Raw genomic sequence first — 16613 nt, forward strand, 5'->3', positions numbered from 1 at the left:
TGATCGCGACTAGAAGGTCGATTATCTACGATAACCCTACTGAGTTCAACTACTTCCTTTACATTGACTCGCACGACGTTAAATTGATCTGTTCCAACTCTTCTTTTTCTGCACTATACGTCTAGTGATAACAATCCATGATCTCCTACTCGTATAGTTTACTAGTTGAACACAGTAGACAAATTTTATTTTGCGCTACTATAGCCTACCGTTACCCAACATTGTATTCATGTACTCATGTATTTATACAATTACAAGAGCAACAGCGCTACTAACAGGTTGAGCTATTCCTGTTGGTGACGAAGTCGCCAGCCGTGGCAGGCCGTTGCTAAAGAGATAGAGAGAAGATGAATTCGTTAACAAATTTCCCCCTTGTTTTGTCTGTCTAGCCCAATACTGTACCATATCATCCACTTCTTTTCTCAAATGCAGCCATGCCTATGGGGTGACAACATGTTCCCCACACTATTCGCCACTCCTAAGATCCAACTTCTCGAGTCATATATCAGGAACACAGACAATGGTAAGGTGGCACAAACAACATGACAGAATCAGCATATATCTAACAACTAGGCACTTTACAGAAATAGAACAAATTATATATAGACTTAAAAGGATCAAAAACATCTGCCAGTTATAGTACCATTCCGCTTCGTTGGCAACATTACCTTTTATGAGTACAACATATTTGAACAATAGCTTGAGGATTACTTTGGTTTTTATATTGTGGCAGTATAACACTCCAGATGAAATCTCTGAGGAAATTGAATTGGGGTAAGGATTAAAATGCTACTCTCTCTAAGTTCAATTGAACACTCTCATGTCATTTGAATAATTCCATATAACTGCATTATTTAATACCAGACACAATGTTCTTTTGAACCTATTGTTTGCTAGCGTAGAGTGCAGTTCTTTAGCACAACTCCTAAAACAATGTAAGACCTGAGTTCTGCAGTCCTTGTTAGAACTCATGACACCCGAAAAGCACTCATTTGTTTTTTCATAGAATGGAAGTAGATGCTGCTTCAAATAGTTGGCCCTGAGACAACTATTATCAGAATAGCAACTCTTTTTAAACAAAAGAACTAGCAACAAAATATAAACACTTTTGACTTGCCTATTTGATGTACACCAGTTGTATTTGAATAGAACTTACTCCTGTTTGCGAAATGAATAGGCATATGATCTGTTCGAGTTTACAGATCGAACCATGATTCACCAGAAACAAAACGAGTGCATGGGAAGGCAAGTAACAGTAACACTTATTAACAAAAAATCACCCTATTTCTCTTATTTGCGGTTCTTGATACCATAGATGAATTTAAAAAATGAATTTTGTAGGTTTACACAAATTTATGTCCCATACCCAAGATTATTTTTGTATTTTCTTGTATTTATATAATGTATTTTTTACATACGGGGACGCTAGCTCCATGGGCACCATACCCTCACTGGGGAAGGGAATTAGCACGTTTTATCAAGGAAACAAATAAAAGTAAGCATGATATATGATTTCTCATCTTTGAAGTACTTCTGTACATGATTCAAACAAGTTAGTTTCAATTTCATTTTGTTTGCGTGATTCCTAAACCTTCTATAAATCCAAATATCTGCAGTCCATCAGGGTTCTACTAAAAATCCGCTGAGAACTGCTATACCAGCCATGCCCAGTAAACTGCAAATATAAGGGCTTATGTCATAAGATCAACATGTCAATGTAATGTTAGACTGCAATTATAAGGGCTTATGCTAGCGACTGCAACCTTAACAGGGTCAAGCACAAGACTGTAGTATATACATTGTTAATCACTTCTAAAAGTTGTCCTCTTCCATCAGAAATCCAATGGATGGAGTGCTCAGCAGATGGAAATTAGAGATAACTTATGACATTGTAGCAGCCCTATCATATTAAAGGGAGTCAACACACAGCATTTTCAGAAACACACTTGCATATAATATTATTCACTCGCCCAAAAAAGATACCACAATCCTAAAGTTCAGCTGCCAACAATAAGGGCTTAGACCACCATTTCTGAAAGTGTGTATCAGAAAGACAGAAACCAAAAAATCCTGAGAGTAGTGAGCTCATTTAAAACAAGCATTAGCACAATTCTTTGCAGAAAAAGAACCCATGAAATAAAATCCAACACCGGTCACTTGCCTTTTTAATGCTACTACATGTTACTAGTCTCCTTTCTTTATTGATGGTTTTGGCTTCAGAATTACAGGGGTATTTCTCAGTTGAACTTTTTCTTTTCATCCTTTTATTTCTTGTGATGGGCCTAGTTTTTAATTAAGGGATCTTTGACCCTTTTATTTGAACTTTGTTCAGTGGCTACTACGCTTGGTCGCTCTTACAAAACAATTCGCAGTTTTCAGCTCACAAGACAATTTTGGCAGAAAGGGAAATCCCCTACCAATTTTTATTTATATATTAACCGGACAAGCATTTTACGAGGAATGACCTATTGGTGATGCTAGGGTACCTGAAAGCATCTTTGAAGATGTCTTCCAGGGAACCATACATACATCACCAAAGGGGCCAATCACCAAACATTGACCAAATTGTTTTTTAGAAAAATACAAAGAACCTAACTACATCTCTCTGTTGCTTCCTTAAGTCCCTTCTCTCCAAGCCAACAAATAAGAACGCACTCGGTCATCCTTCAAGTACGAAGGACCAAGCCAAGCTCCTCAGCACACATTTTGCTGGCGACACAAGCTCGTCAACAAAAACTTTTAGGTTTCTGCTCATCCACAGGTTTCAAAGCACAGTCAATGCTTTGATCAGCAATAGAGTACGTTCTCCCTAACATCTGGAGCAGCCCCTGCCCTCAATACGCTTACCCTTCAGATGTAACGTGGTCACTTCAGGCAATTAATCACATTTGATGCATCTGATTTATGTTTAAGAACACTAACAACTATTGTAACCTACACTAGTAACAGAACTGAAGATACCAGATAGAATCAGAAAGAAACTTACAACAGTATTTGTGTAAGCTCCTTGAGTCAAGTGGATTAGATGCAACATAATTTGAAGACTTTAATCTTACTAATATCATCTTATCAACTAGCTTAAACAAATTACTGGAGCATCTTTATACTACACTAATCACATGGGAATAAAGATATGTAGTCTATTCACAACTGCATCTTCTGAAGACGATATTTCACTTACAGCGTTGTTATACACTAAATAGTAAAGCAAATCACCCAAGAGCATTCTCTAATTCTAGTGCACAAGTGCATGGAATACTTGCCTATAACTGAATAAATTGTCTCGCTAAAGCTAATAAATCACCAATGCCTATTCTGCCTTATGTAAACATGAATAAGGGACACAAACTTTAAGGAGTACATGGATCAGGCGTTTATAGTTCATAGAAGAATAAGGGCAACAAACTTAAAGGAGTGAAGGAAAGTTACTTCAAGGCACATGCAGGCATTACCTAAAACTTGTGAAATAGGAATTCTAAAAGCATCTTGATATATTCTTCAGCAAAATAGATTAAGGAAGTGGAAAAAGTTGACAAGCATAACATCACTAAAATACAAACCTGCAGAAGTACATATGAAGAAACTTTTGAAAAGAAAGCACATGGTATCTACGTTGAACAAGCAGAGAAGCAATAGTATTTCAGCCACTTATTTGTAAGAAAAAATTATGCCAAACAATCTTTTATGATCAGATGAATCAACAATTTACAGCCCATCTCAAAAGCAATATTTGGTACTAAAGGGTCATTTACCGCATGGAATAGGAAAAAGCTCGTAAACATAATTTCTTCTACAAAAGTCAACATGAGTTAACAAGAGACTTGCGAAAATAAAAACAGTAGTACCCCTACAGTTGACAAACGGTATACCAATTATATATGTTGCACGTCTCTCAGTTACCAGGGAACCAAACTAAATGGAAACCAGACTAGATTCAATCTACTAGTGGTAAAGATAATTTCCACAAAACCAACTTGCGTCTTGTCTAGATACTTCTACAGAACCTAAACTTTTTAGATTGGTTTTAAACAGGATATTACCTAGTGGGGTTTCACCCAAACTGAGTACCAGCCCTGCAGCCCAATCAATTATAACATTTTAACGCACATGAGAAGCTAATTTAATACTCATAACCACGCAATTAAGCAGCAAGAAAGTGAAGAGAGCTTGCGCAATAAGAAATAATCAATCAAATCTGCAGTAACGTTAGGGGAAGAGAACCGGCGGCGGACAAGTCGCACGGAGCGAACCTAGACCACGTCCATTTTCGGAGGCGGAGGAGGTGGGAGCTGCTGCTGCCGACGTGCCCTAGCCGCCCTGGTCTTGACGCGGCGGCAGATGATGCAGACCTGGACGGCCGCCGCCACCGAGCACCGCAGCAGCGCCCACCGCAAGCTGAACCTTTCGAAGTAGGGGTTGTACCTCGGGATTACTCCCACGGCGACCAGGGCGTGCAAAGGATGAGCCCGACGGAAGCCACTAGGAGCACGGCGGCCCACCGCAGGCTCACGCGTGCCATGGCCCATGGGCAGAGAAAGCTTCGAGCTTGCTTGGTGGCTGGGACTCGGGAGGGAGGCGAAGCGCGCGGGAGGAGAATGGAAGGGGGGACGAGGGATCGAGTTGAGGGACTCGATCGAGGTCGCGAATCGCCATGCGAGCGTGGAGTCGTGGACTAGGGTTTGGGATGGAGATGGGGAGCTGGGAATCAGAACTTGAGAAGGAAGGGGAGGCGGGACTAGGGAGAGGCGGCGTGCTTCGCTTTTGTTTCCCGCGCTCTCGAGAGTCGGTTGCCCTCACGCGCCTTGGCATGTTACACATACTTAAAATTAATAATATTATAATAAAAATAAAAAAATATAAAAAATATAATTAAAAAAACATACGTATTCATAAACCTTATCAATCTAAGATAGTGAAAGCATACATATTTTTATATAAAAAAAGAAAATGAAACATAAAAAGCGACAGAGGTCGGACGTGGGAGGTGATTGTTTATTGCATAACAGGAGTGGATCCAAGAATTTGATTACGTTCCATAATTAGTAGGGTTAAGCATGAATTTAAACCGTGTGAATAAAACTCGTAGAGAGTAGATATCAAGAACTCATACATAACTCTTGTATTCTATATCTAATTATTATAAAAGATATAGATTGATTTTAGTTATTAGATATAGATGAAAGAAAATAATAATATATTAATATTTTTTAATGCTCGTAGTGTCGATTAATGGTAGGTTTTCAAAACAATGGAGATGGAGGAGACGAGAGATTAATTTTGATTGTGGACAGTTTGATTGTGTAAATTGTATGGTGAAGATCATTCAAATTTACCATAACTCATTTATTTTATAGAATATAGATTTTACACTTCCGAAATTCTTAACCATAAATCCCAATGGTATTTTTGCAAGTGATCATGTACGGCAGACATAAAACAACTTTTTTTTATGTACACAAGGATACAAACCATGGATGTTCTATTTTTAACGGCGAGAAGGCCGGCAGCGGTCGGAGGCAAAATCAGATCGGAATTTGTCAAATTTTCTTCGGTAAAGACAACAAGAACACACGATGCATCTAGTTGATGTTAAAGTTCAGATCACGAAGAACAAATGATGAAAGAAAGAAACTCCGTAACAGCTTCAGCCATTACAGACACTGTCGCTCAACCACACCATTGTGAGACAAAGTTACTGACCAAAGAAAAAATATCAAAATTCACAGTCTGATATCAAGTTAGAAGTTACCGAAGATCTATAAGAGCAGAAATCAATCGCCGTAAAAATCATGGATGTTCAAGCACGGAAACAAGTCGCACGCAAACGAGCGCAGTGATAAGCCGGTAAGTACGATCGAAACTAGCAAATATAGATAGTCTGAACTGCATCAAGCTCCATAAGTCAACCATCATGTGCATCATGCAGATACATGGTAGCAAATGACACTAGGACTAAGTTCATCCCAGACCACAATGATACCTAGATAACACTAAGACCTACAGCCCTGGAGCTAATAGAATGTCAAGCTAGACAAATCGAAACGATCCCAAAGAACATATTTTCTTTCGGCGCAGCTCAGCCAAAACGCTCTGAAACTGTCGTTCAGCATCACCACATGCTTCCTCCACGCTGTTGTCAGTTGCTTTCAGACTCAGAGTTCTTCACCTTCACGTTCTTTGTCCTCCAGTCTGCTGTCTTTCCAAGCGAGCGTGCTCAAGTTTCTCCTCAAGCCCAGCTACAGTTTGTTCCTTTTTATCAACTGTGCGTCAATTTGGGACAAGGAATTTTTTTTAAGGAAAACAGGAGGTGCAGTACTGCAAAATATATTAAACACTAAAAACAGTATGTACATGAAGGTAGCAAAAAACAAAAAACAAAAATTACAGTCAACTAGACAATAGAGGCAAGCTATAACGACATGTGTTTTTTTATGCTTATCTTTTGCTCTATGGATAACCATGGCAAAATCTTTGATGAATCCCTCTTTGCAGTGCTGAATATTAGAATCTTTGTTATTAAAAATCTAACCATTTCGCTCTCTCCAAATACTCCAAGACATAAGAATAATGATCTTCATAGAGAAAGGAAGATTGAGATTCCCTTTTAGATATTGAATTGCTTTAAGAGGTTGTAGCCTTCTAGAATAATGAAGCCCAATAGAGAGCCAGAAAGCTTTAGCAAAACTACACTGCAGGAAGAGATGAATAAGTGTTTCCCTCTCTCAGGAATGCAAAGTTTTTTTTTAGATAATGGAACAAAGTTCCAGCCTCTACCATCCAGAGATGGTACACAGCTGAGCGTCAACCACAAAACAAGCCATAAGGCTCAAGTGCTTACAACGAAGCGGGGAATAAAAAAACAACAAAGTTTAAGCCCATCAAAGGTGAGCGACCAAACGACTGGAAAGGAACTAATAGCTACGCTTCAATTCGATTCCGGAAGCACCAACCAAACTTTGCAAAGACCGCCATCAACATTGTCTCCAAGTCTCTGCAACCACGCTTGAACAACAGGCGCTCCTCCATCTTATGCACCAGGGACCACTGTCGGATCCAGTAAGTCGCCCTGAAGATTACCTGTAGATATGTATTAGACTTAACCTTGTTAAAAACCACTTCATTCCTATTCAACCATAAAGCCCAATAGAGTGCAGCAGCCCCCAACAAAATCTGGTTTCGAAGCTTAGGACCAACACCATTCAGCCAAGAACCAAACATATTAGAGAAACTAGTGGGTGGTTGAATTCCAAAAGTAGTGTGCACCGCATTCCAAACAAATCTCGCAAAATGGCAATCAAAAAACAAATGTTGAATAGTCTCAACGGCACTACAGAAATAACATTTGATATCACCTTGCCAATTTCTTTTTGCTAAATTATCTTTAGTATGTGTAACTCCCTTTATTAAGTACCACAGAAAAACCTTGATTTTCAGCGGTACCTTTAATTTCCAAAGTGGGTTTTTTCCCGGTAGAACTCCTTGCTTAATCATAGACCTGTACATAGACCGGACTGTGAAAAAAGCCATTCTTTGTTAGATTCCACCGAAACAAGTCTGTACCCGGTGTGAGATTGACCGGGACAACTTTGGACACCAAGTCATACCAAGAGTTCAGATTAGCATTTACCAAACCTCTCCTAAAAGATACATTAAGTGGTACAGTCCGTAGGACATTTGCCACCGTATCATATTTTTTCTTTACAATTCTAAAAAGATTAGGATATGCCTCCCTAAGAGGTTTGTCTCCTAACCAAATATCCTTCCAAAACCTAACTTGTTCCCCACTTTGCACTTTAAAACACCCACCGGCCAGAAAATCATCTTTAACTTTCAAAAGGCCGGACCAAAAATGGGAGTCACCTGGTCGATGCTGCACTTGTGTTAGAGTTTTGTTAGGCAAATATTTCTTTCTTAGAAGCCTTTGCCAAACTCCATCTTCATTTATGAGCCTAAACAACCATTTACTCAGTAGGCATTTATTTTGAAGGTCTAGGTTTTGTATACCTAGACCACCAAAATCCTTGGGTTTACAAAGAACACTCCATCTAGCGAGACGATATTTCTTTTTGTGATCATCACATTGCCAGAAAAAACATGATCGATAGTAATCTAATTTCTGAAGGATTCCTCTAGGGACCTCTAAAAAAGATAGCATGAACATGGCTAAACTAGTTAGCACTGAATTAATCAAGACCAATCTCCCTCCAACCGAAAATAACTTTCCTTTCCAACTACTTAGTTTTTTCTGGAACTTATCTTCAATGTGGGCCCAGTCTTTGTTTGATAATTTCTTATGATTCATAGGTATACCTAGATACCTAAAAGGAAGGCCACCTACCTTACAACCAAATAATTGTGTATACTCTTGTTCACAATCCTTGGCTGCACCATAGCAGAACAGCTCACTTTTGTGAAAATTAATTTTCAGCCCCGATAATTGCTCAAAGGTGCTAAGCACTAGCTTAAGATCTTTGGCCTTGATCATGTCATGATCTAAAAATAGGATAGTGTCATCCGCATACTGGAGGATAGACAGACCATCCTCAACCAGGTGAGGGACAACTCTCTTGAATTTTCCATTAGACTTAGCTCGGAAAATCAAGGTTGTTAGCATATCTGCAACTAGATTAAATAAGATAGGAGACAAGGGATCACCCTGTCTTAGTCCTTTCTTAGTTTGGAAAAAATTCCCGACATCATCGTTGACTTTAACACTAACACTGCCTCCCCTCACAATTTGATCAATCCATTTGCACCATCTCGGCGAGAAACCTTTCATTCTCAGAGTTTGTTGTAAAAAAGACCATTTTACCTTGTCGTAGGCTTTCTCAAAGTCTAGCTTTAAGATTACCCCATCTAACTTTTTCCTATGCATTTCATGTATGGTTTCATGCAGAATGACCACCCCTTCCAAAATATTCCTTCCTTTCATAAAAACCGATTGTGATGGTTGAATCACCTTTTGAGCCACTAGGGCTATACGGTTAGTCAACACCTTTGTGAAAATCTTGAAGCTGACATTTAACAAACAAATGGGTCGGAATTGTTGGATTTGTGTAGCTTCCTTTTGTTTTGGTAATAATGTAATTATACCAAAATTAAGACTAAAAAGGGGGAGGCTACCCTTGTGAAATTCATTAAAGAGAGGCATGAAATCGTGTTTTATTAACTCCCAAAAAACTTGGTAAAACTCGGCCGGAAACCCATCGGACCCTGGAGCCTTATTATGCTCCATTTGAAAAATGGCCGCTCTAACCTCCTTTTCTGAAAATTCCGCCGTTAAGACGTCATTTTCTAATTGTGAAACCTGTGCGATGTCATCTATGAAGGACTCTATCATAGAAAAGTTGTTACTATCCGGTTCCCCAAAGAGACCTTTATAGTAATTGGTGATGAATTTTTTAAGATTTTCGTCACCCGTGATTGTTCCTTCCTCTTGCTCCAACCGGAAAATTCTAGTCTTCCTATGTTTTCCATTGGCCACTAAATGAAAATACTTGGTATTGCAATCGCCAGATAACAACTTAGTTGTATTGGCTCGTTGATACCATTTGAGCTCCTCTTCCCTTAGCAGGAGAGCTAGTCTCTCTTTATAAAAGTTTTTAAGATTTATTTCCCGACTACTAAGAGTCTGCAACTCCACTTTTTTATCTAATTCGTCAGCTTTTCTAATCAGCTCTGATTTTTCTTTTTTATACTTGCCACTAACATTCTTGGCCCAACCCCTTAGGAATTGACGAAGCCGTTGAATTTTATGTTGCCATTTCTCTAGCGGAGTGTTACCTCTCAGTTCCTTTTTCCATACATCAACAACCAACTCATGAAAATCATCCCTTAATAACCAACCTAGTTCAAATTTGAACCCTGGTTGCTTATTTCCATGAGTGCCATTACCAGTATCTAAAAGCAACGGAGTATGATATGATATTTCCCTTGTTAACGCTTGCACCGTCGCAAGTGGAAATTTAGACTCCCATTCCGTACTTACTAAGATCCGGTCAAGCCTTTCATAAGTTGGTGTTTCTCTGTTATTGGCCCAGGTATATTTTCTGTTTGAGAGATCAAGTTCCCTCAAATCCAAGCTATCAATGATAGCATTAAAAAGGAAGGGCCACCGATCCTCATAGCGGCCATTGTTCTTTTCCTGTGGGTTTCTAATTATATTAAAATCTCCCCCCACAAGAACCGGGCCAGTTTCCTTTGCACAAGTTTGAACCAACTCTGCAAGGGAGGATTCTTTGTGTTCTACTTGAGCAGCCCCATACACTGCGATTAGAACCCAATGAAAACCATCCGATTTATTTCTAAGTCGAAATTTGACATAATAATCTCCCTCATCGATACTACCAATATCGAAGACTTCCAAATTAATCCCAAGTAGGATACCCCCGGACCGACCATGAGGTTCAATCCAGTGCCAAATAAATTCTTGTCCTCCACAGATATTATTAAGGACAGTCTTCGAAAAATCTTTCTTCCCTGTTTCAAGAAGAGCGATGAAGTCTAGCTTCTGCTCTTTTGACAAATCAGAAAGGAACCTATTTTTAGCCAAGTCACTAAGACCTCTGCTATTCCAGAAGATTCCTTTCATTGTGAAACTTTTTTATGATTTTTAATCACCTGTACTTTTGGCTTTCTCTTGGATCTAGTCAAAGAGAGAGCCTTATTTTTCTTGAAGGCAGTTCTAAATTCACAGCTTAGGTGCTCACTGTCATCATCCATAACCTCATCCATCAAATCACCACATAAGTGGCCAAGAGCAATATTTTCTAACTCATTATCTTCTTCATCACTTAAAAGATTATTTTTAGAAAAGACGTCCGTACTAGACGGCTCGGCTCTCAATCTTGACAATTCAATATCTTTTAATAAATTAACCGAGTCAACAACTAGATTAGGATTGTTACCCACGCTAACTCCAAGAGCAGAAACATGCGAAGAAATTTCATTAACAGAGAAAGGAATGAAAGAAAGGTCCGTGGTGTTACCTCCACTGAAGTCCAAATTCTTCCATGCCGCCCTCTTCTTTGCCTTCTGAATAGAGTCATCGTCATTGTGCTTAGCCAACCGAGGACTCGAACGCTTTGGTGTGTTGCGCACCTCCTCCACAGCTGCAGCAGCAACCACAGCCGCAGGCGCACCCACTCCTGCTGCACCATGAACTGCTGTGCTCGTAGCCCTGACACTAGCAGCCTTGGCAAGAGTGGCGTCGGCGTGAGTAACTAGACCACCAGAACCGCATCCACTAGAGCCATGATCAAAATCAGCACCACCTGTACCAACTCCAAGAATACCTGCAGGAGGGCTGTCTGAACTATGCTCGCCATCAGGAGATTGGTTCTGAAACCCAGGAGCACCACCGCCTCCCTTCTGTGAGTTGCCGCCCAGGCCCAACTGGCCAAAACCGAGCCCCTGAGAAGCCTGCACAAACCCAACAGAGGCGGCCATACCATCCGCCAGGCCTCCAGTTGTCTCCGTTGCTCCAACCGTTGGAGCGCCAACCTCCAGGAGACGTCCAGCCAGCGGCCGTGGCGTCACAATCACCTCGGACACCTGCCCAGCAACCCCCAAGTGCTCCGAATCGGCAACAGGATCATCCCCAACCAAATCCAGTACGTCATCATTCGCCGAAAAAACCTCTTCCACCTGACCATCAAGCTGCAAATCAGTTTCAGCAAGCACGTTGTCTGCACACTCAAGCATGACCTTGTCCACCGCCATATCTATAATATTTTGGGCCATAGATTTGAGTTTATTTTCCAAAGCAGGGCCATCCCCCAAGGACGCAGTGCCATCGGCAGTCCCATCCCCCTCATCACCATTATCCTCCTCCATAGCATCTACCGGCCTAGCCCTTTTAGCATCTCTATCAGCATTATTCTCCTCCTCCTCCTTCCCATCTCCATCATCACCATTCTCTCCGAAGTCCAGCTCCACCTCATCGCCAATATCATCGAAACCCACCTTCTCCTTCTCAATCTTAAGCTCAAAATAATGATCCCCGATAACTACATCCATACTAGATGGGAGTAAAGCGGGATCCAACACTGCAACTAGAATCCGCCCAAAGTCACTCTTCCGTGTTGTAACCATATCCACCATCTGCGTTGACCCAAACATAGTGCCAACGGCCCAAAGAATTAGATACTCTCTCAACCTTTTGCGAATGCCGGTGACCCGAAGCCAAACCTTAGGAAGAATGTACCCTTCCTCCTTGATCTACCACTCCTGAAATTTCAACCGCGCCCATGTGGCTACCCCGTTTTCCATCACATCAGCCCCACCATAAGCAATAGATCTCTGAAGCTCAGCCTTTGATGGAAACTGAACCACAAAAGAAGTCTCCTCATGTGGTACAGGTTCCCACCTCCATTTAACAGGCACGATTCTCTGAAGCTGCACCACAAGTTGCTCCTTAGTCAGAGAGCCGCCCACAACAGTCACTAGAGCACTTTTCGAGTCTTTCTTCTTTGGCAGCGGGGCGTGAGGGATATGAAAAAAACCAAGACCGGCTACCGAGTAACCCACTGCATGAGCAACAGGCTTAGGCATCTTGAGCACTGGGCAACGATGATTGACATGATCATGCCCGTCACAAATGTAACAGTACACCTCATTCACACATTCAGCAACATTGTGTCCCTTCTGAGCACAGCGACTGCACACCTTCGGCTTTCCACCCGCCTTACTACCAGTGGTCACACCATCACCTGCATCTGCATCAACCCCGTCAACATCCATAGCAGCTTCCTCCAATGGTGCAACCTTGGGCTGTTGAGGTTCGCCGGCAGAAAGGACCGGCACACGAGCAACAGTGGCCGCCAGTGCCACCGCTCCAAGTGACTGGTTCGGCGTAGCCCCCGTGAACGACAATCCGCCGCCTCCGCCATGGCCCCGGCTCGCCATCCCGCCACCCTGGCCCGAGAAACGGCCACCGCGGGGACGGAAGCCACGCCTTGGCCAACCCCGACTACGGCCGAACTCGCCATAGCCAGGATCAAATCTTTGGTTCGCCCCTTGGAATCCACCTCCGAAGCGTTGAACTTCCCCTTCATCTTCCTGACGGCGAGCGTGCATCCACCCGCCTTGACCGCGCCCCGCGCCTCTGGCTGCGTGGCTCAGCTATCCAACGCCACGAGCAGAGCCCCGGCCACCAGCCCCGATTGCTGCACCTCCTCCTTGCATCTCAGCCGCATGGCCGTGCTGTCCAGTGCCACGAGCAGGGCCCCGGCTAGGAGCGCCAAAAGCTCCGCCTACTCCCTGCATCATGGTGCCGCGCGCGCGTGATGGAGCGAACGAAGACGCGACAGGAGTTGTCTGGCTGTGCTGTCCTGCGCCACGAGTGAAGCCTCGACCAGCCACGCCAATTCCTCTGCCGCCTCCCTGATTCCCGAAGCCGCGCGCGCGTGGTGAAGACGACGCGACAGGAACCCTAGGCCTCCTTGCACGCGAGAGAAGACAGACGAGACCAGAAGGAAAAGCAAACTGGACCGCAGTTTTGGACTGGCCCAAAGCTCTCGGCCCAACACGTACCGTTGCCTCTTCCACTGTGCCGACCTCCCTTGCGGTAATCACGCCTGATGATTCAATTTTTGAATCCATGCGCCGCTGACCCTCTTCAGCGACCGCCGGGAACGACGAAGACGACGGCGAAGTCTGCATCCTCTGACTCTGCGAACAACGCCTCGACGACACCGTCGCCTTGGCCATCACGTCCGCCAACGTAACTTGCGGCGACGTCCATCTAGCCGGCAATGGCCCGCGCCATGGCTTGCCGGCCGGCTGCCGCGTAACGACAGCGCCCACACGGCAACTACGGCGATCCACCTTGGTACCTGCAAAATCCGAGACATGACATACCTTAGTGGCACAATTCTCCACCGCCATGGCCTCCTCCGCTTTACTAGGATCTCCGATGTCCGAGTTGTCGTCAACCTCCTCATCCGAGCTGATTTCATCAGATTCATCTTTTTACATCGAAGAAGGCCCCTAGTGCTTAGTCTATCCTTCATAAGAAGCCAAAAGAAGACCCTATGCTTAAGTTGACAGTTACGAGGACCAAAGCCATTTGAAGGCTTGATGTTATGAGAGAGTGACCAATGAGACTTTTATAAGCTTTTGTTGAGGAGTAAGTTGAGGAACCCCAAATGCACTTCCAGCAATCATCATTACCTGTTAAGACAACTTGGTAAAGATGATTTCTTAAATCAGTGAATTTCCCAAAAGCCTGAGAGCTTAAAGGTATAGCCAGATTATGATGAAACTGGTTCAAAGTCATCATTTGTTGTAGAGTGATATGTTTATCCAAAGTGAAAAAATAGAGTTCTGGGTAATAGTGCTCCAGAATTCTCCCATTCCAAAGGTTATGCCAGAAAAGAATGGTTGATACATTACCATCCTCAGCCATTGCAATTCCTTTGTAGGTCTGAAGGAGTTTGGTAATATCATGCCACCAAAAAGAACCCTTCTTCTGCAATCTAGGAAGCTTGCCATTCAAATAGTAAGTCTGCCAAATAAGGTGAACCCAAGGAAGATCTGCTTTGTTAAAGAATTTATGGAGATTCTTTAAGAGAAGCACCTCATTTTGAGTTCTCAGATTGAGGACACCCGGGCCCCCTTCAGTTTTTGGTTTGCAGACCATGCTCCAAGCTGCTTTAGGATCCTTAGTACTATTAACATCCGAACCTCTCTATAAACAATGTCAGCGATAGGCATCAATTTGTTTAACCACAACACTGGGATCTTTAGAGTGCATGTATAAAAAGTTGGGATGGAGGTAAGAACTAAGTTTACCATCTCAAGATGCCCAGCTTGGGTGAGAAAATTTGAACAGCAGACAAGCTTTCTTTCTATTCGTTGCACAATAGGAAGAAAATACTCAATTTTGGGTTTGGTGACGCCCAACGGTAGCCCAAGATAGATAAAAGGGAAAGAGCCACACTGGCAGCCAAAAGTTCTACAGAGGTGCACCATATGCTCCTGGCTAATATTGTGTAAGGAACTGTCTAAATTGTATTCGAATTAATCATTAGGATGATTATTTGATAAGATTAGAGCTAGCACACGTTCGTTTCTTGACGTGCCACGTGCTAATCCCACATCTCACCTCAACATTCATCACCACTAATGATTAATACGAATCCAACCCTGGTAGTCCGGGTATGTGTTCTATGTCCAAGATCGGAACACACGCCCTTACAACAAGCTTTATCACATCAAGATATAATAAAGAGCGAGTAATGTAAATATATTACAAGTCTTTAAGTTATTACAAGTTTAACAATTTACAGAACAACGAACGCTAAGAGAACAACATACAACCGTTTCATCTCCTAGCTGGTGAGAGTTACTATGCAGCGGAATTAAACTTTATAAGCAACAAAAGATATGTGGAGCCATTTGCTCTAGGGCACCACCAAAACAACACAAGTAGTCCATACTACTCTTGCCCATCGTCAACATCGACGGGCATGAAGTAACCGTACACTACTTCTTCCTCACCTACAAAACTCAACAAAAGCAAGGTGAGTACGAAGGTACTCGCAAGACTTATTCCATATTAGGTACATATAATAACCTACTTCAAGAATCATGCATGTGGGAATGTGTAGCAAGGAATCAACCACAAGGTTAAAGATTTATTCGCAAAAGTCATTTGTCAACTCAAGAGTGTGAGCATCTACACCTGTTAACATCTCGTACCTTCCTATCATGAGATCATAACTATGAACCTAACTATTACTTGATCATACTCTTCTCAACAAAACTCACCACTAGCCACTTCCCAACATTCGATGCGGATAGATATAAGCATGCTCATAACCAAGAGTGTGGTAATTCGAATTGATCTTACACCTTGTAGGGGGTACATTTTTACTCACATGACTCGAATTCATCATCTTAGCCCCCAAGATAACATTTCTCATACCCAAAAATACCCACTTTTACATGCCCCTACGACACCAAGGTTACCGCGACGTGTCCTAGACACATCCGGCTCCCGCCACCTTATTTCCCCTCATTCTTTTTATCTTACGCGTATGATAATCGGCTCATTCATACATTTATTGAATATGTGAAAGTACAGAAAGTGTTTAAGCCAATGACAAACAACAGTCGATACTTAATCGATGCAAGCAGTCTATAGCATTCAGGTTCCTCTCCCAACCTACCCCTAGCGCCACCACATCTTGTCTCATCCTCACCAACTCTTCATCTCAATATCATTTTCATTGTGAAATAATAATTAAGCCCTATAGCAGGCGAGCAATGGTCGAACCACCGCTCAATTTCTACCGATGACCTATGCATTGCTAAGCATCTTAGATAACTTTTAAGTTAGACATCAACATTATTATAACTAGGTTAAAAAGATTGAGATCATCAATAATTCAAGGTAGGAATAATGCATCAACATAGGTTCTACCCACAAACCCCGACATTGACTCGCTAACATGCACAACATACATAAAGCAATAACGTATCAAATTAGACACCACAAGATCCAAAATAAAAGGTGAAAGATGCTTAAATGTTTGTCTTGTTACTCCATCGCTCACGTATAGTTCTGGTTCGGTGTCAATCTCGATCGCTTGAACTGTCGACGCATCACT

At 42.3% G+C, this 16613-nt stretch overlaps 1 protein-coding gene across 1 annotated transcript; it reads right to left on the reverse strand.

Moving 5' to 3' along the window:
• Positions 1–6918: 6918 nt before the first annotated feature.
• LOC133892218 (uncharacterized) lies at positions 6919–12102 on the reverse strand. Its single transcript, XM_062332921.1, has 5 exons — positions 10710–12102; positions 10399–10584; positions 9895–10266; positions 7628–9663; positions 6919–7077 (listed from the first exon to the last, which is right to left on the reverse strand). Exons 1-5 carry the CDS (start codon positions 12100–12102, stop codon positions 6919–6921), a joined length of 4146 nt encoding a protein of 1381 aa, XP_062188905.1.
• Between the last annotated feature and the right edge of the window lie 4511 nt (positions 12103–16613).

The sequence above is a fragment of the Phragmites australis genome, chromosome 15 (assembly GCF_958298935.1).
Source record: "Phragmites australis chromosome 15, lpPhrAust1.1, whole genome shotgun sequence".
Classification (NCBI taxonomy): Eukaryota; Viridiplantae; Streptophyta; class Magnoliopsida; order Poales; family Poaceae; genus Phragmites; species Phragmites australis.

Excerpts from the sequence above, each read along its gene's own strand:
- LOC133892218 (XM_062332921.1), bottom strand. The coding sequence starts at position 12,102 with ATGGTGGATATGGTTACAACACGGAAGAGTGACTTTGGGCGGATTCTA. Across the intron at positions 10,585-10,709 it reads TGAGGTTATGGATGATGACA|GAATCTTCTGGAATAGCAGA; the intron begins GTGAGCACCTAA and ends TCACAATGAAAG. Across the intron at positions 7,078-7,627 it reads TATCTTTTAGGAGAGGTTTG|GTAATCTTCAGGGCGACTTA; the intron begins GTAAATGCTAAT and ends ACATATCTACAG.